General features: G+C 38.4%; 1 protein-coding gene across 3 annotated transcripts in view; it reads left to right on the top strand.

Annotated features, from left to right (window-relative positions):
- PDE5A (phosphodiesterase 5A) overlaps window positions 1-25,023 on the top strand; it is a 141,310-nt gene that overhangs the window by 71,294 nt on the left and 44,993 nt on the right. For all 3 annotated transcript variants that reach the window (XM_026499250.4, XM_026499253.4, XM_026499252.4), the window contains exons 8-11: window positions 926-1,034; window positions 2,050-2,137; window positions 12,760-12,935; window positions 16,585-16,644. In XM_026499250.4, the coding sequence (XP_026355035.2) occupies window positions 926-1,034; window positions 2,050-2,137; window positions 12,760-12,935; window positions 16,585-16,644 (433 nt within the window). The remainder of the gene's footprint in view (window positions 1-925; window positions 1,035-2,049; window positions 2,138-12,759; window positions 12,936-16,584; window positions 16,645-25,023) is intronic.

Genomic DNA, 25,023 nt, shown 5'->3' with positions numbered 1-25,023 from the left:
GGTTGGAAGATAGGGAAAATATTGCAACTTGGAGAACTTAGAACAAGTGGACATTTTTCCTGAGGCATGTATTTTATTTTGAAATATCTCTCACTATTAGCCTCTCCTTTTTCTTCAGTTAGTGATATTACAATCAAGATAGGCATAGCCTTATAATTTGAGTAATTTCCACAACCTGACACTCTTTGCCCAATTCATCCCCATCACTAGGGACCATGTAAAGTTTCCTGATGTAAAAACATGTTCTATCTTGTTTTCCCAGCTGCGGCCCTGGCATTGTGCTTATGTACCCTCTGACATCCGATTAATCTTTAATATTCAGCCTTTCAAGCAAGAAACAGGGAAAAAACTGGGGAAAATATTGTAAGCTCAAGAAAGTTTTTTGAAAAAGATACATTTTTTCATTTAAAAAAGCATCATAAAGTATCTCAAAGCAGAAAAAAGAAGAGGGAAAAAGCTTAATAAAATTCTTCCAGGCATGCTTGATTTTCCCCTCGGTTTGAAATGTGTAAATGATTATTGTGGTGGATAAAGTAAATAATCGAGGAAGTAAAACAGGCACTAGACCCTAGTCATTCTATAATCTGATGAAAAAAGAAGACATGAGGGAAAACTCATACAGATTTTACACAAATGGCACAAAAATCAACATGCCCATTAATAGTGGTAGTAGCATTACTTAACTGCATCTTAAAACTTGTTTTAGACAGCTGAAAAACTGGGGGTCTTTGTCTTTTCAAAACATTTAAATTATAGTAACTACAGAGTTACAACTCATCATATTTAAAGTACATTTTCCAATAAAGATTCACACTTTACCCTATAATTTAAGACTAATGTGTATCTCTTATTATCATTTACTGAACTTCGTTTTGCCCATGTTTTTTCACTGCACAGAAAGAACTCATGTCTGTTTTTTCCACAGGGAACGTGATGCAAACAGAATCAACTACATGTATGCTCAGTATGTCAAAAATACTATGGAACCACTTAACATCCCAGATGTCAGTAAGGACAAAAGATTTCCCTGGACAGTAAGTAAACCAGTTGTAAACTTGGAGCCCAAACACTGTTTTCCCATCAGATCCATCCTTCTAGGGACTCCTCAGCTGAAGGCCTGGCCGAGAACTGGCTATATTTCAGAGTGAACTGTGCTTTCCCCGATCTGAGGAAGGAAAATAAAATAGCTCGTAACATCTGTTGAGGGGTGGTCAGCTGTACTCGAGTATTTTTCCTTGTACTTTTCAGCTTTATAAGGTGTAATAATGAGTTATCATAAGCTAATTTTGAGGAAATGTAGCTATGACCTACTTAATGTCAATGACGTTCCTCACCTAGTGTTGCAGGAGTTCTTGAGTTTATCCTCAAAAACTAAGTGCCACACGGCTTGAACTTCTATAACTGGTAATCTACTGCCGTGAGTAGCTCTGTGGAGAAAGGAGTACGTTTTCTTTGACCGCGAAGTTACAAAGATCAGTTTCTCAGGCATTGAAAACTTTGAATGCTAGTGTTTTCTCTCATCTCTGGAAAAGCATTGCACTTTGAGGCAGCTTCCTTGATTTGGTTATTTGAGTATCTAGAAGACCTCTTTAGAACTTGAGCAATATGGGCAATAGAAACAGTGGCAGTCCTAAAGAAAGACAAGTTTGCAGCTTGTGGTATCCGAGGTAGGGTAATGCTTTAAGGATCCTGCCCGTCTTGTTAAATTATTGAGACATCTTCTATACCAGTATAGTAAATAATTGCATAAATAGTTTGCTCAATATTACCAAAAGCTGCTTGGAAAGTTTAGAATGAAAAAAAAAAAAAGAAATATATAGGATATTTATTACTTTTAATAATGTAAAGACTAATTGCTGCATATTGTGTTAATGTGAACTTCATTATAATTTGTACATTTTCTGCATTCTGACGTTATCTCTAGCTAATAAAAGATGAATGAATATGTTAGTGGTTTCAGATGTCTGATCCAGCTTACATAGCACCTAGTGGGCAAATCAGTCTCTTCATAATTTGTACCTGCTTTGTTTTATTTTTGTTTTTGTTTAGAATGAAAACACAGGAAATGTCAACCAGCAATGCATTAGAAGTTTGCTTTGTACGCCTATAAAAAATGGGAAGAAGAATAAAGTGATAGGTAAAGCTTTTTACTACCCTCTAATCTGCACTTATTAAAGAAAAAAATGTATTCCCAGAAACTTCTTTCCTTCAAGTGTAATTTTGGGAAATAAAATGTGTCAAAAAAGATAAAAATTGAAATAATAAAAGAATTTTGAAATAATTTCATATTGATAAATGTTAACAGGCATTGTTAAATATCTTAACTATAATGTATCTTAGTGATTATTATAATGCTTTTCAACAGGATTTTTGTTGAAGAATGATGTGTTGCAAAGTTTGTAGACTGAGAGACATCAAGTTGATAATGTGCCTTGTTTTGAAGAGTCTAATTTCTTCTGATTTTTTTAAATACAGGGTTTACATTTTAGATTATATTCATTCTTTCAAAAATATTTATTGAACACTCCAGTGTTCTAGTGATCTGGAATAAATTGGTGAGCAAAGTGGAAATCCCCACCCTCAGGGAGCTTACATTCTTATATTAAGGTAATAGAAAAACGTCTACTTCAGAAATGTTGGGAGAATGCATCCTCAGGAAATATGGAATGGTGTTAACCTGTTATGGACATATTTGTTTCTTGGCGTTGCAGGTTATGGTAAGAGTAGTACAGAAAGTACGAGGTTTTATATGCCAGTCATGCATGATTGACCTGTGAAAGTAGTCTGAACTGTTAACATTGTCCCGAGAACTTGGAAATAAAGGGAATATGAGGACCTTCTAAAGGCTAAACTTTTATATAGAAACCCTAATGAAGTGAGGCTTAGAAATATAAATTTACCTTAAGAAGTCTGAGTAGTTTCCAGGTTGCAGGGCTTAACTGTAACTTTATCGAAGGAGGAGATCAGTCAGAAAGGCAGGGAAGGGAGGTATTATAATGAAATAGAAAATAGAAAAAAAAAGGCAAATATTGAAAATACGTATTGAGGCTCTGTTCAGGGGTCAGGGAATCTTTGCCCCTCAAGTGAAGACAGATGTAGTTAAGTTGTATCAGTGTGGGTAGAGTGTTCTGACCATGTGGTGAGACCAGTGCTTAGGGGGCAGTGGGTGGAGCAGGTTGTCGCGGTCGACTATTCTAGTAGCTTTGCTGGTGTGCTTCCTTCCTGTGAGATGCATGACCGGGGTATGCCATTAAGCATCCCACCAATCTGACTTCCCTTGTTCTGATTATATTTTCCCAAGGTAGCTTAACTCCTAGGAGGAGAATGTATTATTCATGTACTCAAAAATACATTGATAGCTTTGACAGTTGTTTCTTCTGAGAAATCTGTGAACTGGACTTGAGGCAGTGGGCTGGAGTTTCAGGTGCTCCTGTTCCCTGGGACGGATCTGTTTCGTGCTATCCGTGACTATTCTGGTGTTAGCTAGCAGTCTTGTGAACTCAGTGACTGTGACTCTACCCCAGAGAGATGGCTCTGTCTTCAGCCATGGTCATCTAGTTTCTAAGCCTACAAGGCAAGGAGTCAGATCCTGACCCTGGTGAATTGCCTCGTAAAGTCCCTCAGAAACCAGCCTGGCGACTCTTGGCCCAGCTCTTTGGTCACCTGCACTCTTCACAGCTCTCAGAAGAGTAGAGGCTGACAAATACATGGTGTGGGGGTTTTCTTTTCAAGATCATCACCCATCGATTTGCTAACATAAGCAAAAAGGAAACTGACCTGGGTGCCTTACAATATGATCCCAAGGAAATGTTATGTTATAAAATTTTATTTGCTAGGGAATGCAAGGTGAAAACTACATTAGAAATATACATTATAAATATATTTTTAATGCTTTTTGATATAAGCATGAGGACTTACTACAAAGCTGCCTCTCACCTTTGAAAATGTGAAATGAAATTCCAGAAGGAGATACATTCTTCCCTCATGAGATTTCATAAGGAGGACTGAGTTGCCCCTTGCCACATCAGGTCACATCTTTGCTTTTCCTCAGCAGGATCGCTTTGGAATAATAATGGGGAATGGGGAGTTGCTGGAGGAAGTTATATATCAGGTTTTGTCATCACTTGAATACGAGCTGGTTCAGTGAAGTGCAAACAGCCCCAGGTGGGGAGTGGACTCCCGGTGTCCATTTGGCTCCACTCTTCCTTTAACCCTTTAAAACATTATGAGCACCTGACTCATCTCTGCAGAGGTGAGCTAAATAACCTTTCAGATCTGCTCAAAATTCATATGCTATGACCCTGTCGTGTTTCCTTCAAGTGAGCAGGAAAAAAAAACTCATTGAAGTAATCAGACTCGGCCTGCATCTCGCGTCACCCTACTTGATAACAGAGCCAAAAGTAAGCAAATGTTATTTTCGGAGAGGAAAAATTCCCTATTAATAAAAAGAAAGGGAAAAAATGGGGGTTGGGGGGGCTCACGTTGATTCCAAGTACAAGAAGAAACCTCTCCAGAGCTCCCTGCTCTTTAAAAGTGTGACAAAACAGAAAATTTGAATTCTCGCCTGTGTTCTGTGTCCACAGATGCAGCGTGGAAAACGTCATGGCTGTAGATAATTTTTCTTACATAGCACAGGCCAGATTCGTCTGTTATGTAATTCTAATAGAGAATCCCCATGGAGTTACATGCAGAAAGGCAGACAGACCCATGTGTTTTTTGTAATCTTCCTTCCCCCTCCCATTTTTCCATTACTGACATTTAGATGAAATTATAGACATTAGACCAGTATGGGGCCTGTTGTATTCCCCGAGGTATTGTTTCATATCAAATGTTTTCTTAGTGCTCTGGCTAATACAGAGTGTTTCCAGAGTTTTGCTTCCAATGCCGTTAAGGAAATATTTTTCTCATTCAACATTCATTTATTTTAACCAATTATTTCCCCTATTTATTAGGCTAAATATGCCTTTTTCCCAAATCGTATTTACTAGAAATTCTTATTCTGATTTTCCATGCCAATTTCAGGACAGAATTTGAAGAGATTAGTCCCATTCCCAACCAAAACAAAAAACAACAAAACGTTGAGAACATCTCCACTTTAAATAACTTATATTTTCTTCTCTTAGTTAACAAAAAAGTATAACAAAAATTATGGTGTTATATCACACATTGCTTGACAGTGAAGTATGAGAAATATGTACATCGGACTCTTGAACAATATTGAGGTGAGGTGCACTGACACCCCCCATGCAGTCTAAAATCCATGTATGACTTTTAAATCCTCCAGAACCTAACTGCTAGTAGCCTACAGTTGACTGAAAATCTTCCCAGTAACAGAAACAATTGATTAACACTTATTTTCTATGTTATATATATTATGTATTGCTTTCTTACAATAAAGTAAGCTAGAGAAAAGAAAATGTTACTAAGAAAATCATAAGGAGAAAATACACTTACAGTACTGTACTGTATTTATTTTTAAAAATCCACATTTACAGTACTGTACTATATTTATAAAAAAAAATCCACACGTAAGCGAACCCTCGTAGTTCTAATCCATGTTGTTCATGGCTCGACTGTATTTCTCACTGAATGTATGTTCTAAATTGACTACTGTCCTAATTTGCTGCTCATCTATGTGTTGCAATTTGATTTTAAGACATAGATAAATATTCTAAAATTATAGGTTTAAATTTGACCCTACTTCACTTTTTCATATTAAATGTTGCCATTTGGCAATATCACTAACTGCTCATTTGTTTATAAAAATACTTGCTAGGATGTTCTAACGCAAGCGTAATTAAACCGCAGTCATCCGTGGTACACATTGCTTATAATGCTGAAAGTACCTGGTTTTTTTCCCCAGAGAATTGTAAATGATGCTTAGTTATAGCAGGCTCCAGGCAATAAGACCGTAGGGGCAATAATAACTGGAAGAAAATGAGAAAAAAATAAAATTAGGGAAGTAAGGTTAAAATTATAAAAGTGAAAATATATAGAATAAAAATAAATATAAACCATGAGAGACTCTTAACTTTAGGAAACAAACTGAGGGTTGCTGGAGGGGAGGGGGCTGGGGCGGATGGGGTAACTGGATGATGGACATTAAGGAGGGCATGTGATGTAATGAGCACTGGGTATTATATAAGACTGATGAATCAATGACCTCTACCTCTGAAACCAATAATACCTTATATGTTAATTAATTGAATTTAAGTAAAAAATAATTTAAAAAGAAAAAAAGAATTACAGTTTCAAGAACTGATTAAAAAAATAGTAAGAAAAACTTCACAGTAGTATTGGAAAACAGAAGCTTACCTATACTAGACTAGAAATAATGAGGGGATTTCTGTAAGATATGAGGTATATACCATTCGTAAAAACACATTTTACATAAAATGGGCAATATTTGAATAGAGATGAATATTAATATCAGAGAAAGTCTAATTTAAGGTAAAAACAATGTAAAGGGATGCTTTGCTCTGATGAAAGTTAAAATCCACTAAGAAAGTATAATTGTCATAAATGCTTCTAATAAACTAACATCATTGATATATAAAAGCCAAAGCTATTAAAAACACAGGGAGAAATGGACAAACTGGTAGTCATAGTGGGAGTCTTTGGTGCACATCTCAGAGGGTTAAAGGTTAAAAGTACAGGAAAAATTAAGGGAACATTAGAATTAATTAATATAAAAAATGAAGTGGATTTAATTAGCAACTACAGATTTATGTTTATATTTCATAATTTACAAATTCAAACTCCTGTCAAATATCCATCAGAAACTTACAAAAATTGATGATATACGCACATACAACACAAACCAGTCATTTCTGAATTAAGAAAAAATAAAATTAATGGAAGCATTCAACTGTGAAGACATTAGAAAAACAGCACCTCTCTTTCTCACCTTCTATGCTGCCACCCAATAAATGAATAAATTGAAAGCAGAGAAAAGCAATTGAAATTACAAGTTTATGAAATGGGGAAGGGATAGTGAAGAAAAGATAATGAGAGAACACAATAACAATAAACTGGCAACACAGGTAAAGAGGATAATAAAAAATACACAAGTGGGAATGAGAAAAGAAATGTAATTATAGATAGAGAAGAAATTTTAAAAGATGTTAGGAAGTACAGTATACCAAAAAGGTAATACATTTTGATGAAATGGAGAAATTCCATAAAAATTGGTAATAACCATGGGGCACCTGAGTGGCACAGCGGTTAGGCATCTGCCTTCGGCTCAGGGCGTGATCCCGGAGTTACGGGATCGAGCCCCACGTCAGGCTCCTCCACTGGGAGCCTACTTCTTCCTCTCCCACTCCCCCTGCTGTGTTCCCTCTCTCGCTGGCTGTCTCTATCTCTGTTAAATAAATAAATAAATAAAATCTTTAAAAAAAAATTGGTAATAACCAATACTAATTCAAGTTTTAAATTTTTCATAGAAGTAATTGAGAAAGTTATTTTTAAAGTCATTAAAATAAAAAACAAAAACAAAAAAATTATTGCCCAAAGGAAATTCTAACCAAAGCAATCAGAGGGGAGGAGATGAAACAATGTAAGATACAGAAAAAGAAAAGGCAAAATTAAAAAAAACTTCCAGATGATAAGATTATGAGGTGGAAAGCCCAGTCGAATCAGCTGAAAATACATCTCTACAGAGAGTTCTAAAAGTTCCTGGTTATCAGATTATTAAAAAGAATTAACTTTAATTTATGCCAAGACAAATTTATTTGAAAATAATAACAGAAAAAAATCCCATTTATAATAGTAGCAAAGAATAAATGTAGCCCAGAAATATGTAGCATCTTTATGAGGAAAACTATAATATTCTCCTAACTTAAAAATCTTTAATAAGTGAAGGGACATAACATTTCCCAATGATAAGAACCTATTCTGTAAGATTTATATCAATTTTAATACATATCCTCATAAGAGTTTTTTTCAGAGGGAAGGGTAATTCCTGACCAACATTTATAAAACTCATCTGGAAGAATCACATATGAAAAGAATCAGAGTTGATTGATAGAGATTTGCTCTGTCAGAAATTAAAATAATCCTGTAAAAGTAACATAATTAAAAGTATCATATGTGGATGAGCCTGGGGGACTCAGTCGGTTAATTAAGCATCTGCCTTCGGCTCAGGTCATGATCCCAGGGTCCTAGGATCAAGTCCCACATCGGGCTCCCTGCTCAGCAGGGAGTTTTCTTCTCCCTCTCCTGCTGCTCCCCCTGCTTGTGCTCTTTTGCTCTCTCTGCCAAATAAATAAAATATTTTTATAAAAAAAGTATCATATGTGTGCCAGAAAGGATGGAAAGATGGATGGAATACAATAGAAAGTCTAAATGCAGATCCAAGTCTAGTACATATGTGTATTAATGTTATTGTATATAATAGTTCATTGTTTCTTTTTTTTTAAGATTTTATTTATTTATTTGATAGAGAGAGAGACAGTGAGAGAGGGAACACAAGCAGGGGGAGTGGGAGAGGAAGAAGCAGGCTCTGAGCGGAGGAGCCTGATGCGGAACTCGATCCCAGGGATCCAGGATCACGCTCTGAGCCAAAGGCAGACACTTAACGACTGAGCCACGCAGGCGCCCCAATAGCTCATTGTTTCTAAGATGACCTTAGAAATTGGTGGAAAGGGGCGCCTGGGTGGCACAGTGGTTAAGCGTCTGCCTTCGGCTCAGGGCGTGATCCTGGTGTTATGGGATCGAGCCCCACATCAGGCTCCTCTGCTATGAGCCTGCTTCTTCCTCTCCCACTCCCCCTGCTTGTGTTCCCTCTCTCGCTGGCTGTCTCTATCTCTGTCAAATAAATAAATAAAATCTTTAAAAAAAAAAAAAAGAAATTGGTGGAAAGACTTCACTTTCTGTACTTCCAAGAAAGAAAAAAATGATTTCAATTAAACTATGACAAGCAGTTGATTAGGATGCAAACTGATTTCAAAAATATTAAAATGTGAAAAATTACCTAGTAAAAAAAAGTATGACTTTAGTATTTAAGGTGTCAATTCAAATCATTGGAAAAGGGATAGCTATTCAAGTATTTTAAAAATCTAGTAACAACTTGGGGAAAAATATTAAGTTGAATTAAAAAATTAAATGTGGGGGCGCCTGGGTGGCACAGCGGTTAAGCGGATGCCTTCAGCTCAGGGCGTGATCCCGGCATTCTGGGATCGAGTCCCACATCAGGCTCTTCCGCTATGAGCCTGCTTCTTCCTCTCCCACTCCCCCTGCTTGTGTTCCCTCTCTCGCTGGCTGTCTCTCTCTGTCGAATAAATAAATAAAATCTTTAAAAAAAAAAATTAAATGTGATACAATGAATCTATAAAAGTACTAGGGGAAAATACAGGTTCATATATAATCTTAAAATGGGGACGCTTCTCTTAAAAGCAAGACGCTGTACAACAGAAAACCTCAAATTAAGATAACTGACAAATGACAAGTGCAAAAAAAAGTATTCGCAAGATTGGTGATCAGGGCTGGTCTTACGTATTAGCAAGACAGGATGCTGGTGTCGGAGTCCACACTGTATGGTAGCGAGTACATGAGACCACAAACAGGATCTGAGAGCTTACTTACCCCCTGCTCTGGCAAAAAGCCAGGGGGAAACTGTGGTTGGTAACAACGTCTGATCCCTGGAATTACAGAAAAGGAAGCATAATTGGGTGATTTGAGAAGCCATCCAGTCCCTTCAGCGTAATTGCTAGAGATGCCGTAGGTGGCGGCGTAGCTCTCAGAGCTGCTGTGATGACCACACGAAGCTACGTCAGTGCGAGTACTTGGTGTGCTCCCCTAATACTCAGTGACACTGATACTTTACTGACTGCTCGCTCTTGGTTTTCGCCTAATGCTTTTGAGTATTTTCTTCTATGATTGTATATATTAATTGATTGTTGCTGAGTGGTTTCGTTTTATTTTGGGTTCTGCATTAAATACTTTGTTTTTATAGAGAAGTGATTCTGATTTTATGTGGATTGCTGGTAGATGTGGCATCTCAAGTGCGTTTTAAAGTTCATTATTGCACTCTTATTCACTCTTGCAGTAATTAATGAAGTTCTGAAAACCCTTCTGTAAATGTGTCCAGGCTTTATATTTTCTCCTGTTTGTTTGTTATAAACCTTCTTCTTCATAGCTTTTTTTTTTTTAACTTGGGTATTTTTGTTTGATAGACTATAGAGAAATCAGCAGGATGATCGTGAATGCTATAGAAGTATGACTGTCCATTCTGCTTTCAAAGGAGCATTAAATTATATGCTTAAATGGATAATTAGTCTTCACCCCTTTTCCTTGCACTGAGCTTAGCTCTGTCTACACATACGTATCTAGATTGGTGGATTGTAATGCCAGCACGCTTCAGCTGTTCTGCTCTGAGCTATGGTTGTGACAGCCAACTCCTGGTATTGGTACATTTCACGTTCATTTCGATACCTTTGAATTCCAGAGGTATTCAGTAATATTTCTTAATGCACATTCAGTGACTTTTGCCTAAGGCCTAGATTGGAGCGGACGTGCAGGAGAGGTACTTAGTGAGGTCAGAAGCCCAGGAGCCTGCCTGACAGCCACGTCTCAGCCCCTTCCAGTTGCCTTTTCCTTTCCGGACGTACAGTAATTATTATGAAGTGTTAAAAAGAAAAATCTTGTTTATGAAAAGTGGCCATCAGAGAGGAGACAACTTCAGTCAAAATTAAAGGTGATTACATTTGTGATGTGAGGATTAAGGCATGAAACACGTGACTCTCAAGAAAATGTGATTTGGGTGCTAGCCAGGTCCAAGAGCAGCAGTTCCACGTGTGTAATTTGGTGATTCACGAAGGCTGGGGGACAGAACCCCTGTGTTGTACCATATACATGGGACTTGTGCTTTTAAGATCATGCCGATTGCCATTGAATTATGGTTTTTCTGGCAGTGTCCAAATTCATTATGTTTCGTTTAAAGTATTTCTTGATAATGGAATTAAGTGTTAGAGAAGTAATCCGTACGGTACTAATCCAGATAGATGAGGATGTCTTTCCTGTCTAACGTAGAAAACCTCCCACAAACAAACAACAATGAGCAGAAATGAGAGCGCGGTTAATTTGTAGGGTTAAAAATAAATTGCACATCGATGGCGATAAAGGGACTTAAAGTGCAAGCATGTATCACTGTGGACCCCATGAAATCCTTTTGTGCTCTGGGAAAAATAAGAGATAACAGACTGTAGTCTTCATGGGAAAGTAGTTTGGGTCAGAGCCGCAGTCCTGCATTCTTTCATTAGCTCAGTAAACATTTTTCGAGTTCCTGCTATAGACCAGGCATTTTGCTAGCTGAGACAGTGGAACTGATAAAATAAAATCTCTAGGCCCAAGATACGTACAGCCTAGAAAGAGAGACAGAAATAAAATCCGCCATGATACACTGAGCTATCATTTTTTTTTCTCTCCAAATTTTTATGTAAATTCTAGTTAGTTCACATATAGTGTGAGCATTGGTTTCAGGAGTGGAATTTAGTGAAAGGAGCCGATCGGAGAAGGACACATACCGAGTGATCATCTTAAGGGCAAAGATAAGAGAAGTGCCAGCTTCAGCTGGGCGGTGGGCTGCCTCCAGGAGCTATGGTGAAGGAAATTGAGGTGTCCACTGCTCACAGGAAAGAGCCTGGGGGGAGCAGTGGAGGCCGGTGGAAAAGCACAGGCCAAGGTGTGAGCAAGGGAGATATAGTCAGGGGACTGCCAGCAGTGACCGGAAGGAGGTACAAGGGCACAGAGCAGCAGCACGTGGGCAACTGTGGCCTTGGGGACTGGCCCGAGCTGGGGTTTGAATTTTGGATCTAAGCATAATGACTTGACCTTTCTGGGACTCAGTTTTTCCATCTGTAAAATGGGGAGGGTCACCCCTACCTCACAGCGTAGATCAGAAGGCCTAGAGATCACGTGTGTCCTGAAGATTTTAGCACAATACCTGCCCCTCAGTGGGCACACGACGGAACTCTGTCATTATATATTTAGAGACAGAAGAAATAAAGATTTAACAACACTTATTAAACCCAGAGGTAGGAGGTCACCAAACCCTTCAAAGAGAGGCCACTAGGCTCAGAATCCTGTGGAACTAGTTCAGTAAGGATTTATCATAATGTTGATGTAAGTTTCCATTTATATTGACTGTATGTTTGACCTTCTAAGAGAAGCCAGGATTTAGGAGGTTAGTTCTGCTTTTCTTTCTAAACAGTCATTTTTATTTGCAGTATCAAAAGCTGTCTGCAAATAGGATTCTCCTGGATGCAGAGGTGCTTATTTGAAATTTGAGGCTGTCTATGTGAACTATCTGTTCTCTGCATCCTATTTTGTATGTAATTGTGTTTTTTAACTTCTGGTTTCTCAGTCAGGAAAGGCAGTCTGTGTGACCCAAAATTCTGATGTGCATCAAAATTGTTCTCTTGGCAAGTATACAAAAATCCAATTAGTCTCCAAAGGACAGATTGTCTTTGGGGACTCAAGTGATCTAAAACTTGTGACCGAGTCTGGAAGAAAATAGTACTCTAGGATTTTTTTTTGAACACAGGCAACATACATTTAGGACTGTGTGAAACCAAGTTCTCATGTAAATTAATTCAGTTTACTTCTCTAGCTTATATTTGTGAGGATCTGTTTGCCTCTTTGGAGATTCCAAGCATACCTAAGAGGAAAGTATAAGACAATCTTTGGGGGGTGTGTGTTAAAGTCAATAAAAACTATAATAATTAATAATATTTACTCAAATTTCTTGGATTGTTACAGGGGTTTGTCAACTTGTTAATAAGATGGAGGAGAATACTGGCAAGGTTAAGCCTTTCAACCGAAATGACGAACAGTTTCTGGAGGCTTTTGTCATCTTTTGTGGCTTGGGGATCCAGAACACACAGATGTATGAAGCAGTGGAGAGAGCCATGGCCAAGCAAATGGTCACACTGGAGGTGGGCTGGCGCGTGCGGGTCCCTCTCGGTCTCTGTGGCCACACACTCAGCTTCTGCCCTTTCCCCCGGAACCATTTGTGGGGTCACTGTCTCCTCAGAGAATCAGACTGAATCCTTAGTTCCTCATTTAAACAGTTAAGGAAACTGAGACCCAGAATATTGTAGAAACTTATCAAAGGTCATATGACCAAACCAGAACTCGGGCTGGTTGTCCCTTTATTCCTTTGACCTTAAGAATCCAGTCACAGAGACGTCTGCTGTCACTGCAACCTGTCCCTTTTCCACTGCCTGAGCCTCCCCATCTTCTTGTGAACAGTTGTAGTCACGCATCTTAAAAAGACAAAAACAGAAACCCTAAATGACAGATTGAAGGATCCCACTTCTGAAAATCCTGACTCCTAAGTCTTGGGTAGAGGCTGGGGATCTATGTTATTCCAGAGCACCCCCCCCCCAAGTGATTCTGAATGTGCAGGCAGCTCATGAACCACTGACTTGGACACTGACTTCAGGCTCCCTCCCACGTGGGACTACCAGCCCTTTCCAGATGAATTCTGCAAACTGCCTGAAAGTGTTCCCTTTGTATAACACAGAAATTTCTTACATTAGTTTAGGGAAATAGACTTCAGAGGGACAAATGTCTCTACTTATTCACACACTGGTGTGAAATATATTTGAGTGCCTCCTCTTATTTAGTTGATTGAGATCAGTGGGTATCAGTGTTTGGATTATGGTAACTTTTCCTCCAGTCCTCTAAAAAAATACATAGCTCGAAAGATATGCATTGTAAGTAAAAATTTACTAGTAACCAAGATGGTATATTTTACTTTCTGAAATGAATATGTAACACGAATAGCATTGCCATAGTATCATGTAAGAGATCTGGATTATAAGCCAGTGGAAATATTTTCCAAATACACACAAACGTATGTATATGTACATGTACATATATACACACGAATATATGCATATGTGTACATATGCACACACATACCTGAAGTTACATTTATACAGTATATGTGCACTTGCAGTTTCACACATGTATATACATGTGTAGACATGTATGTGTGTTTATATAATTTTTAATCAAATTTTTAATAGTTTCCATGGCTTTGTACTGAATTGAATCTAAGCCAGTTATCAATTAGAAATTATCTCTTTTTGTAAAACTTTTTATCATGGAAAATTGCAGGCATATACAGAAGTGGAGAGAATAGCTTAGTGAGCACCCATGTACTCATTAGCCATCTTTAATAATTATTGACCCATGGCCGATCTCATTCCTGCATATGCTTGCTTGCTTCTCTGCACTCTTCTTCCGCTTTCATCCATTGATTATTTTGACGCAAATCCCAGACGTTATATAATTTAGTTCAAAATCTTTGAACATTTTCCTGGTTGAGATTTATTTTTACACTGTAGTTTTACTTTAGTTAAATATATGAGTAATTAGGCTTTTACTTAGCATACATCTATTTTTTTTTCAATTCACTATGGGAAGTCCTGTCTATGCTCACAAGTTTAACCTTGAGAAAGATTTTCCTGTCCTTATGAGGCACTGGATAAAAGCCAGGGACACAAACTCCTCAGGTTTTCTTATGATGGTGAATTATTTTGACCTGGAAGCCATGATCATTAGCGTGACAATAAAACAACAATGATAGTAATAGCAAACCTTTATCAAATGCGCTTGCTCTGTGTCCTAATGCTCACAGGTACAGACATACCTCGTTTTATGGTGCTTTGCCTTTTCGCCCATCAGAGATACTGCATTTTTCACACACTGACGGTCTGTGGCGACCCTATGTTGAGCAAGTCTGTCGGCATCATTTTGCCAACAGCATTTGCTCACTTCGTGTCTCTGTGTTGCATTTTGGTAATTCTCACAGTAGTTCAAGCTTTTTCATTATTATTATGTTTGTTGTGGTGTTCTGTGATAGTGATTAGGACATGTTGGAAGTTCAGGTGATGGGTTACATTTTTTTTTAAGCAATGAAGTATTTTTTAAATAAGGTATTACATTGGTTTTTTTAGACATAATGCTATTGCACACTTAACATACTAGAGTATAGTGTCAACTAACTTTTACGTGCACTGGGAAACCAAAAAATTCATTTGACTCACTCTATTACAATATTGGCTTTATTGCAGTGGTCTGGAAACAAACTCGCAGTATCTCTGAGGTATGCCTGTATTAACAAAATTAATCCTTACGACCCTATGAGTAAGGTGCTATTTTTTTCAGTGAGACAAAATCTCTTTTTTTAAAAAAATTTAGAATGGCATGTTATTCTGGTGTTCATTCATCTGTGTTGCGTTGCAATTCTTTATATTAGACTAGTGCATGGCCACAGTCTTCGCTTTCCTCAACAAACTAGCTCTGTGGTCCCAACAGTGATCCATTAGCCACCATGACCCATTGATTTCATGTGAGCAGAAGACAGCAGCTCCCAGTTTCCTGGGGTTTCCTAGTGCTTAATGGTTCAAATACAAAGACATATCCAGTATAGCGTGGTATTATAAATGTTCTGAATCACAAGATAAGAGACATATATGCCATTTTAGATTTTGAATTGTTTAAAGTTTTAAAGACTGGTTCAAGGAAAACTAGTTCAGGCTGCTCAATTACTCGATTCCCCACTTAAAATCTGGAAATGGCTTACCTTCTTATCAATCATGCTAAAATCTTTGGGGGTTTTAGTAAATCTAGGTTGTCTCTGTCAAAAATGAACTTTCAAAAAAATTTTTTTAAGTATGGTAGACATTTTAAATATGACCACTCCCTCTGTTCAAAAGAATGTCGAAAATATTATCCCATTACCCTGAAGTTATTACTTTCGAAATTGGGAATTAATGATTCTTACATTAAGGTATAAGAAAATAGTAAGCCTGTCTTTTTAACATTACAGGGTAACAGAAAGCATACTAGAGTAGGAGTTGAAAGCAGGGTCCCAGGTCTCCCTGTCCTCTCACTAAGTATGGGGTTGCCGCCAAGTCATGAGAATGCCTGTGCCTCAGTGTCCTCAGATGTTAATGGAGGGATTTATAGGCCAGTGCTACGCTTCTCAGCTCTTGACCTAGGAGTGGAAAGAGATCCCTGAATCTGTATGACATTACATTCCAGCCATGCAATTTTTCTTTATGAAATTCTACACTGGTCATTGGCCTCATCTGCAGGCCACTTCTAGACTGCTTTCTTTCCAAATATCAACGTTAAACGTTAAAATGTCAGTGTATGCAAAGATTTTTTTCTTAATTCTGTACACAGGTAAAATTAAAAGTCACTATTATTTTTTAAAAAGCAGTACAAAAAGAAAAAAAGCAGTGCAAAATAAATTTTCTGCCCAGTTTGAGCAGGTAGCATGGCTGATTAATAATGTGCTCTTTGTATCAGTGGTGTCAGGATAAAGTGACAAGACGTTCTCTGAATATAGGGAGTGTAATATAACTTTTTGTCTTCCAAAACACGCAATTGAATCGAAATCTGGGATTTTTCTCTCTGTTCAAGAAAGCAGGAAACATGATTTGACGTTCTCAGACGTCTAGTTCTGTCTCTAGGAAGTTTTAGCAGAATCTCAAGCTTGAGGCTGTCAGAGTGCCTTCGGTAGTCCTCTCTCGGATAACCTGTTTTCCTTTGTTTCCTGCCCTGTAGGTTCTGTCCTATCATGCTTCAGCAGCAGAGGAGGAAACAAGAGAGCTCCAGTCCTTAGCGGTAATTCTCCTCTGTCTTTGTAAAAGTGACTGAGTGCTGACATCTAAGTAATACATAAACATGGTTCTCTTAGGATAACTGCTTATAAGAGCAATGGTCCCGTTGAATTAAATGTGGTAAATATTTAGATGGACATTTGTAAAAATATTTAATCAATTCTACTTTCTTGTAGGGCCACAAAGTCACTGATGATACAAAGCAAAAGACAATATACTGACTTAATATGATTCTGATTTTTTTTCCCAGTAATGTTACATCTTTCTTAGCCCCAAACTAAACTTACATTTCATTTCCTGGGGAAATGTGGACAGGTGACCACGAGGTGGTGGCTTGGTTGGGGTAATGACAACAAAGATTTTGTAGTTTGTTGCCGATAACCTGCTCGGCATTATCAGACTTGAGAGTGATTTTAATGTCTGACCATATGGCTTATGGAATGTTATTTGAAATTTTCAAATAAGGTCAGTTCCTGAATTCTCATTACATTTTTTATTTAGTATGGTAAGAGAAAAAAACGTACTGATATGTAAGTAGAATGTTAAATGTTCTAGGTCTTGGTTGAGATTAATGAAAATTTGAGGCACTTACACATTGACAACAAAGGCAAGTGGCCTTCTGAGTTGAAAGTTACTTGGGACAACATGGAGAAGGTCTACATGAAATGTGACGAGTCTGTAAAGAATGAGAAGGGTGTGAACAGATGATTGAGGTTCTCTTTCATTGTCGTCGTCATCATAGCTGGCCACATGCCAGCCCTCTGTGGCTTATGTACATTTCCTTATGTAATCTGTACAGCTGTGTTATGAAGGCCACCCTGAAGCTAGAGAAGCCAAGTGACTTGCTCAAGGTCACGCTGGCAGAAAGTGGGGAAGCCAGGATACAAACTCATATGGTCTAGTTCCAGCACTCACACACAGACCGAGTGCTGTCTGTTATGAGCTGTTAGGGAGAGAGAAGATTAAAGATGACTGAAATGCTTTGACCTTCATAAGTCAAAGAATGATGGTGCCATTAACTGACGAAAGTGGAAATATTAAGAAGGGAAACTGGTAGATTTGACTTAAAACATGGTAAGTGTGAGGGGCTGGTGGACCCACCAGATGGACGTCTTCAACAGTCAGTGGAGGCAGGACTAGAGTGGGGAGGAGGGGCTGAACCAGAGGTGGTGATTTGGAGGTCCTGCCATAGGGTTTGGGGGAGTCCCATGGGAGTGGAGCAGTTGGGAGAGGGTATGGAGGACTGAGAGCAAAACTCTTGGGAAACTGGGTTTTGATGGAAGGAGTAGGAAAAGATCCCAGAGGAGTGAGGTGGAGAAGTGGTAGGTAAGCAGGAAGGAAGATTTAGGATGGGGCAGTGGCACAGAAGGCAAAGGGACCAGTTTCAAAGAGGAAGGAGGGCCCATCAGTGGTAGGAAGGTTCAGAAATAGGACTGAGAAAAGACTGCTGGACTCTGTGATCATGTGATTGTTGAGAAAGTGGCTTTAGGTGTAAAACTGCCAGAGGTAAGAGTGAATGGTGACAAAATGGAGGAAATGAATCATAGCCTAGTTTTAAAAGGTAAGTTTTGTGTAAAAGGGAGTGGAGAAGTAGTTATAAAGGGTGTTGGCTGAACAGTGTGAAGTGTTTTGTTTTGGTTGCTTTGTCGTTGTGTGCGGGGATTGCTCACAAGCTGGAGAACCAGCATGCTCTTGGACAGAGGGCGAAGGCAGGGGAGCGAGTGAGTATAAGGCAGGGAAGAAATCTAGGTAGACCTTGGAGCAGCCCAGGCATTGAGCGAGACAAGAGGGAAGGGATGATAATAATAATAGTAATAATAATAGCTACATTTATTGAGCACTCACCATATACCTGGCATCTGTGAAGTTCTTTCGTGTGTCAACTAAGTGTGTTTAGTCCGCAGCAACCCCATGAAGTCAGTACCCCTTAGCATTTGGAATTTGAGGAATTTGAGGTTGAGAGGATCTCAGGATCTCCTGGGTGATGGTGGTGCCAGTACTAAATCCAGGCAGCCCACATCCAGAGCCCACACCCCGTTGCACAGCGCTGGAGAGGCAATGAGCTGGAAGGAAGGAAGGATGAGAACTTACAGACGTTCTCAATTAAATCAGTGAGTCGGAAGTGGAGTCATTTGCCAAGAACAGTTTAAGGAACTTGAGGTGATTTTTCCTGAAAGGTTAAGCTTCTTCTTTTGGGGTTAGCCTTATTCGGAGGCTATGTGGGCTGTATTTATTTTGTTGACGATGGTATTCGAAGGAATGAGCAGTTTTTCAATTATTTACAAAGGTTTATAGGTTTTAAATATCTTTCACATCAGGCTTAATTGGCCCGTTTGTCTAATCTGCCCGGAATGATGAAGGTTTGAACTGAAGGCATACTGTGAGTGGGAAATTATCACATGGAAAGATACATCTTGAAGAGCTTGCAGGCACCGCGGGAGTATTAAATTAGTTCTAAAATGAGGCCAAGGTTACACTCTGCCATGTGTTGTTTTAGATAAATAAAAACTAGCAAATAGAGCCATGTCGAAAGGTAAGGCTAGAAAAGTCACTTAGGTTATTAAACTTTGCTTTTCCCTTTGAAAATAGCAGTCCTTCAGAAAAATTTGAAAGTCATTTTCTCAATTATTTTTATAATTTTAACAAGAGAAAAACCCTTCGGAGTAACTGAAAATTGCCATATTGCAGTATTGTTCAAAACCATCTGTTGTTTCATTTGGAAAATCGATTTCTGGCAGCTGCATTGAGAAATTTAGGGTTATAAGCTTGTAGGTCAAGTACTTTATTTAAATTGGTTGAAATTCAGCAACTGAATTCAGTGCTGGTTTTCTAGCAACCTAATAAAAATTCCTTTACAGCCCCACCTGCACAGGTGTCTGCATTATCCAGTGACTACCAAAGTTGCTGCCTTTGTCATATATCTGATGATTTATCTCCATTCAAAACCTAAAGTAAATAGAAAAGTTGTCTACTGTATTCTTAACTTTTATTTTTACAAATTAGTTCTTGAGTTAAGTAATATACTTCAGGATGCTAAATATTTATGCCTATGTCCAGAAAAGTTCTCTAATTACAACAGAAGTATAACAAAGTTGATAGGAAACTCAGAACCCTTATTTTTTTCCCTTGTTTTACTTGAGTTTTTAATCTAATTTCTCTTGACTTAAAATTGGGGATAGCAGAAATAGGGCCTTCAGCTAAGCCTTCTACCATATCCCATTTAACGGTCTTTAATCACAAGTTGTTCACATAAATATAAATGGACCCCAGCTACCTGGTTATGGTTATTAGAAAATTATTAGTTAAGATAATCAGAAAGTAATCAATATTTATTTCCACTAACTGAATATTTGATTGACTGATGGCCTTTTCTGCTTTCCTCTCTCATTAGAGGGGCAGTAAATAAATATGTATTAGAGTTTAGTTTGTTTTTTTTTAAGATTTTATTTATTTATTCGACAGAGATAGAGACAGCCAGCGAGAGAGGGAACACAAGCAGGGGTAGTGGGAGAGGAAGAAGCAGGCTCACAGCGGAGGAGCCCAATGTGGGGCTCGATCCCATAACGCCGGGATCACGCCCTGAGCCGAAGGCAGATGCCCAACCGCTGTGCCACCCAGGCGCCCCTAGAGTTTAGTTTTTTTTAAATAAGCTTCTCAGTTTTATCGTGGAGTCGGTGCTTTTCAGTTCAGTCCGTAGAGCTTCTCCTTTATGGCGATTTCTGTAATCACGCGTAATGTATCTAAAAGCAAACAGACCCTTTTGTATCCTAAAAGGTGTTTGGCATCAAACTAGTGAAAGAGGAAGAAGCTGACCTCTTAGGCAGGATTTGCTAGGACAGAATTTATTTCATCTTGACCTTAATCTTGCAGAGCCAGAAACTTCACATGAACTCTCTTGACCAGGCATGTGCGTTCCTGCTGCAGGTGACAGCAGGAAAGGGCAGAGCCAGCTCCCTGACCCAGATCTCTGATGCCTCAGTCAGCGTCAGAGGGTCGATCCAGTTCCTTGTGTCAAGGTGATCATCACGTTCCCTCACTTTTGTGGAAAATCTGTATGTGGTTAGTCAAGTTATAAATAGAAAATTCTGAGCCGATACTAACAAAGAAGAGTTGACGTTATGATCTCGATACCCAGTGTCACTGAACTATAGTAACCTAGGGCAACCAGTTAGGCGCCCTCTTCCTCAAACAGGTGCTAGAATTACCCTGAAGCCATCTTGGTCCTTTGGACTTCCTGTACACCATGGGTCGATACATTCATTTTTATAGGTGTCTGTACCATTAACTGGGCTATATCTTTTCCACATTGGCAAGACTTACTAGATTCTGTTTGATTCTTCCTGCTTTCCTTTGGCAAGCTGATCTTATCTTTTCTGCTTTGATTTTCCTGGTGGATTACTTCCAACGGTAATCTTAGCTCCAAAGTATCGTGGCGCCGTTCTTGAACTGCTTATATACCAACTAGCTGTTAACCAGATCTGCGTTTATTATTCTTAACTGCAGTCATACATTTACCTTGAAGGTTTTACTTATACGCGTATATCCATTTTGTCAGAATCTTGACATTGTCATGCGCCATCTTTACGTGGTTTGAAAACTGCGTGCTCATTATTTGTTACATTCTGTGCCTCTTTGCTATTGAGGTTTAAAAGAGTACGTTTATATAATGTTAGAAAGAAGGAAAAATCTTAAAACGTGTTGATGTAGTTATTAAAGAAAATATGCTAATCTGGTCCTGCTGTGCCTTATTCACGTCTTTATTCTCTGTAAGATTTGGTTCTTTGAATATTCACCTCCCTTTGTATAAGTAGATTTCTTTCTCCTATGCATTTGGATTCACTTCCCTCTTAGAGAAAGATAAATTCTAACAGGCTTGTAGGTGGTGTGGATTCTTTTCTTTAAGAACATATTTTCTGTGCATGTTAAAAGTAGGGAAGAGAGGCATTAGACTTCTATAAAGTATAATGCGACGGCTGTCAGACGGCTTTATTCAAAGACCTGGAAACCAAACTGCTCTGCTCGTGTAAAATGGTGCCCCCCCCCCAGTTGGGGGGTAGGGATCAGGGACTGATAGGCGGAGCTTAAAACCCCTGAGTGAGGTTGCCTCCTTGTTGCTCCCAATAAACTCATCAGATATCTTACATTAATTTTATCCCTGAAAATAATTTCCTTGAAGAATGGATCATTGAGGAAAATCTCTTTTCCTCCTAATATTTATATGAATAAACATCAGGAGTAATGTAACAAAATGCCTTTATAAAGCACGGAGGCAAATTGGAAGAATTTGACTTTTATGGAAGACCAAGTTCAGTATCTGCTCTTCTATTCAAACTTATTTTAATAAATAACTTTCTGAATAAGGAGCCTTTTCTTAACAGTTGGCTATTAGGAGTCGTTTTCATAATTTTTATTTTTGCTCTTGAGATTTGATACTTCAGACCCAAGGCAGGTAGAATGCCTTTGATAGCAGTGTGACCTTTTTTGTATAAAAATTATACAGTTGAGCGAATTGTGTAGCCATGTAGCCACATGTCTTTATTTTCTTCTGAGGTTACCAGAGACTTTGCCACAGGCTAAATATAAACCTTTTTCATGAGGCATCCACCAAAAATAAGAAACTCAATAATTTTTAAATGATTCTTTTATTTACCTTACCCAAGTGTATTATTTTTCCATGGACACATGCTTTTTGGGCTTCAAGGAGACTATACACTTTACAAATAGTTTATTTCCTATAAAGTTTTATTTTTCTATTAAGTAAACAAAGAGGTACCCTCTACACTTGTGTGAAAGCCTTCATAATAAGAAATAGTTGAATAAAAAAAAGTCTGTCATTTGTCTTATGTAAGGCACTGATAATGCTCAGGATATATTCTCTTTGACTTTAGAAAAATATGTGACTATATTAGCCAGTGTTCTCCAGAGAAACAGAACCAGGAGGTGAGAGATTTATTCTGAGGAATTGGCTCACACAATTAATGGGGGCTGAGAAATCCAGCAGTCTGTTGTCTGTAAGGCTGGAGACCCAGGAAAACCAGTTGTATAATTCAGTTTGAGTCTAACGGCCCTGAGGACAGAGTAGCTGATGAGAAGATGAGATGAGATACCCCAAATCCATAGGAAGCAAAAAGGGGTGCATTCCTCCTTCCTCCATCTTTTGTTCTATTCAGGCCCTAAACTGGAAACCCATACTGGGAAGGGCAGTCTACTGAGCCCACTAATTCAATGCTAATCTCATCCAGAAATACTTTCACAGACGTACCCAGAAATAATGTTTAATTTGGGCACCTTCTGTCCAGTCAAATTGAGACAAAAAATTAACCATCACAAGTGACTAAAAAAAGTAGTTAAATGTGTACTTACATTCTCTATCATTGTGTTGTATGGGTCATGTGCAAACTACTAACATACTTGTGCCATTGCTCTTTAAAAACTCTGTATTTCAATTATGTGTGTATCTTCTCCACCAGCCTGCTCTTGAGCCATCATCATCATCATCATCACCAAATTTAGTGATCGCTTAACAAGAACCTGGGTTACATATCTTGTCAAATGATCGAGTGAATCAATCAATCAGTTGATTCTGGAAAATTTAACTTTTAGAGAGCCTATACTCTAGCATGAAATAACACAACTCAAGCTTCTTCAATATTCAACCAGATTTTGCATTCTTTATTCCTTAAAATGATTATGAAGTTAGAAATAATTTATTAGTTGATGAAATAGATAAAGCCGCATGGGTCTGGAGAAGAGCTAACTTCAACTTCCAGCTCCGTGATCTCAGGCAAATCAGTGACTTCTTTGTGTGTCAGTTTCTTTATCTATAAAAAGAGGATAATAAAAGAATTTACCTCGCGGAGTTGTAGTGACTGGAGTTCCTGGTACATGTGTCCCCAGTATTAGTTATTGTTAGCAGTGCTGACAGTGGGAGGAAAATCAGTTCTCAGAATCTAGTAGTAGCAGCAAGATCTTGATGTGTCCTGTCATGTTCCATGTCTTTTTGCCTGAGCCATTCTAATAATGTGCACTTCAAGGATGTATACCCTCATTTTTTTTTTAATTAGTCTAAGTGGAACAGGTAGGTGGAAAATCTGGAAGACAAAAGGACCCTGTGTCGTTAAGAACAAAAGTAAACCTTTGTTTATAAGGTTTAACCAGTTCTCTACTTGAGGGGAGTAATCTAGAAGTGACCATTTTAGGTAACTTCTTGCCAGAGTTGCTAAAATGTGGATTTGGGCCATTGCTTTCCCATCCTGAGTTTCCAGTGTTCTTGGAAGTGAATGAATCAACTTCAGTGAGACTTAAGACAAACTGAAGCTGATTTTTTTAAATTACAGTAATGAAATATTTATTTTGCAGATGAAAGGGATTCAACATATATTTAGAATTTCTTAAAGCAAATAACATTAATAATTGATCTATAGGGTAAGAAAGCATATATCTGTTGTTTCTGACACAACATGGTTCATTATTAATGTTAACATTTGTATTATAACTCTTTGCCAAATTAAATTAAATTTAATATTATGGAGAACTAGTTAGATGCTTGATGATCACAAAAAGATTTCATTTATGCGCTTATATTTACCTCCTACTCTATGTGAGCGTTATATTAGATGCCCCACATGACAGTAAATAATAAGTCTCTACCCTCTTAGAGCTTGAATAGTGAAGGACTATATACAATATGTACAATAATTATACAATATTATATGACTATAGCCAGAAACAAAAAGCTGTAACTTTGAAGTGTACAGCATTGTGAAATTATATAATATAGAGGCATTCTAGAAGGAATGGTCTGGGACGTGTGTAGTGTTTCATGTAAGAGATGTGGCAAGTCTGTGATTTCATCCTACACTGTAATTCAGCAACATGCATCTAGGTTTTGGCTACATTAATGCTTCAAGAAATCAGATGTTTGGATTTACAGTCGAGATCCAGAGCTCACTGCCTTCCGTAGAGACAGCAGAACTACAACTACATGTCAAACAACTATGTCTGAGAACGGCTTGAAGATTAGCAGAACTAAGACTTGACGGAACTAAAGCTATAAAGAGAAAGTCACATCAAGACAACCAGGGGCAGCAGAGATGCAGTTGCCTCAGGAGCCTCAGCCCCAGCAAGGCAGCCCACACGGGGAGGCTATCACGATGGCCAAGGCGCTCTCTGAGCAAGAAGGGGTCCAACCTGCACATCTGGCTCTCTGACCCAGGAAACCTGCCCTGGGAAGATGAGCTCCCATAACATCTGGCTTTGCAAACCGGTGGGGCTTAAGTTCAGGAGAGCCAGAGGACAGTAGGAAACCAAGATTCTGCTCTTAATTAAAGGGCATGTGCACAGTCTCACTTGCTCTGAGTCCCAGAGTGGAGGCAACAGTTTG

The sequence above is a fragment of the Ursus arctos genome, unplaced genomic scaffold, assembly GCF_023065955.2.
Source record: "Ursus arctos isolate Adak ecotype North America unplaced genomic scaffold, UrsArc2.0 scaffold_11, whole genome shotgun sequence".
In the NCBI taxonomy this organism is placed as follows: Eukaryota; Metazoa; Chordata; class Mammalia; order Carnivora; family Ursidae; genus Ursus; species Ursus arctos.
This window is presented reverse-complemented; position numbering and strand designations above follow the sequence as displayed.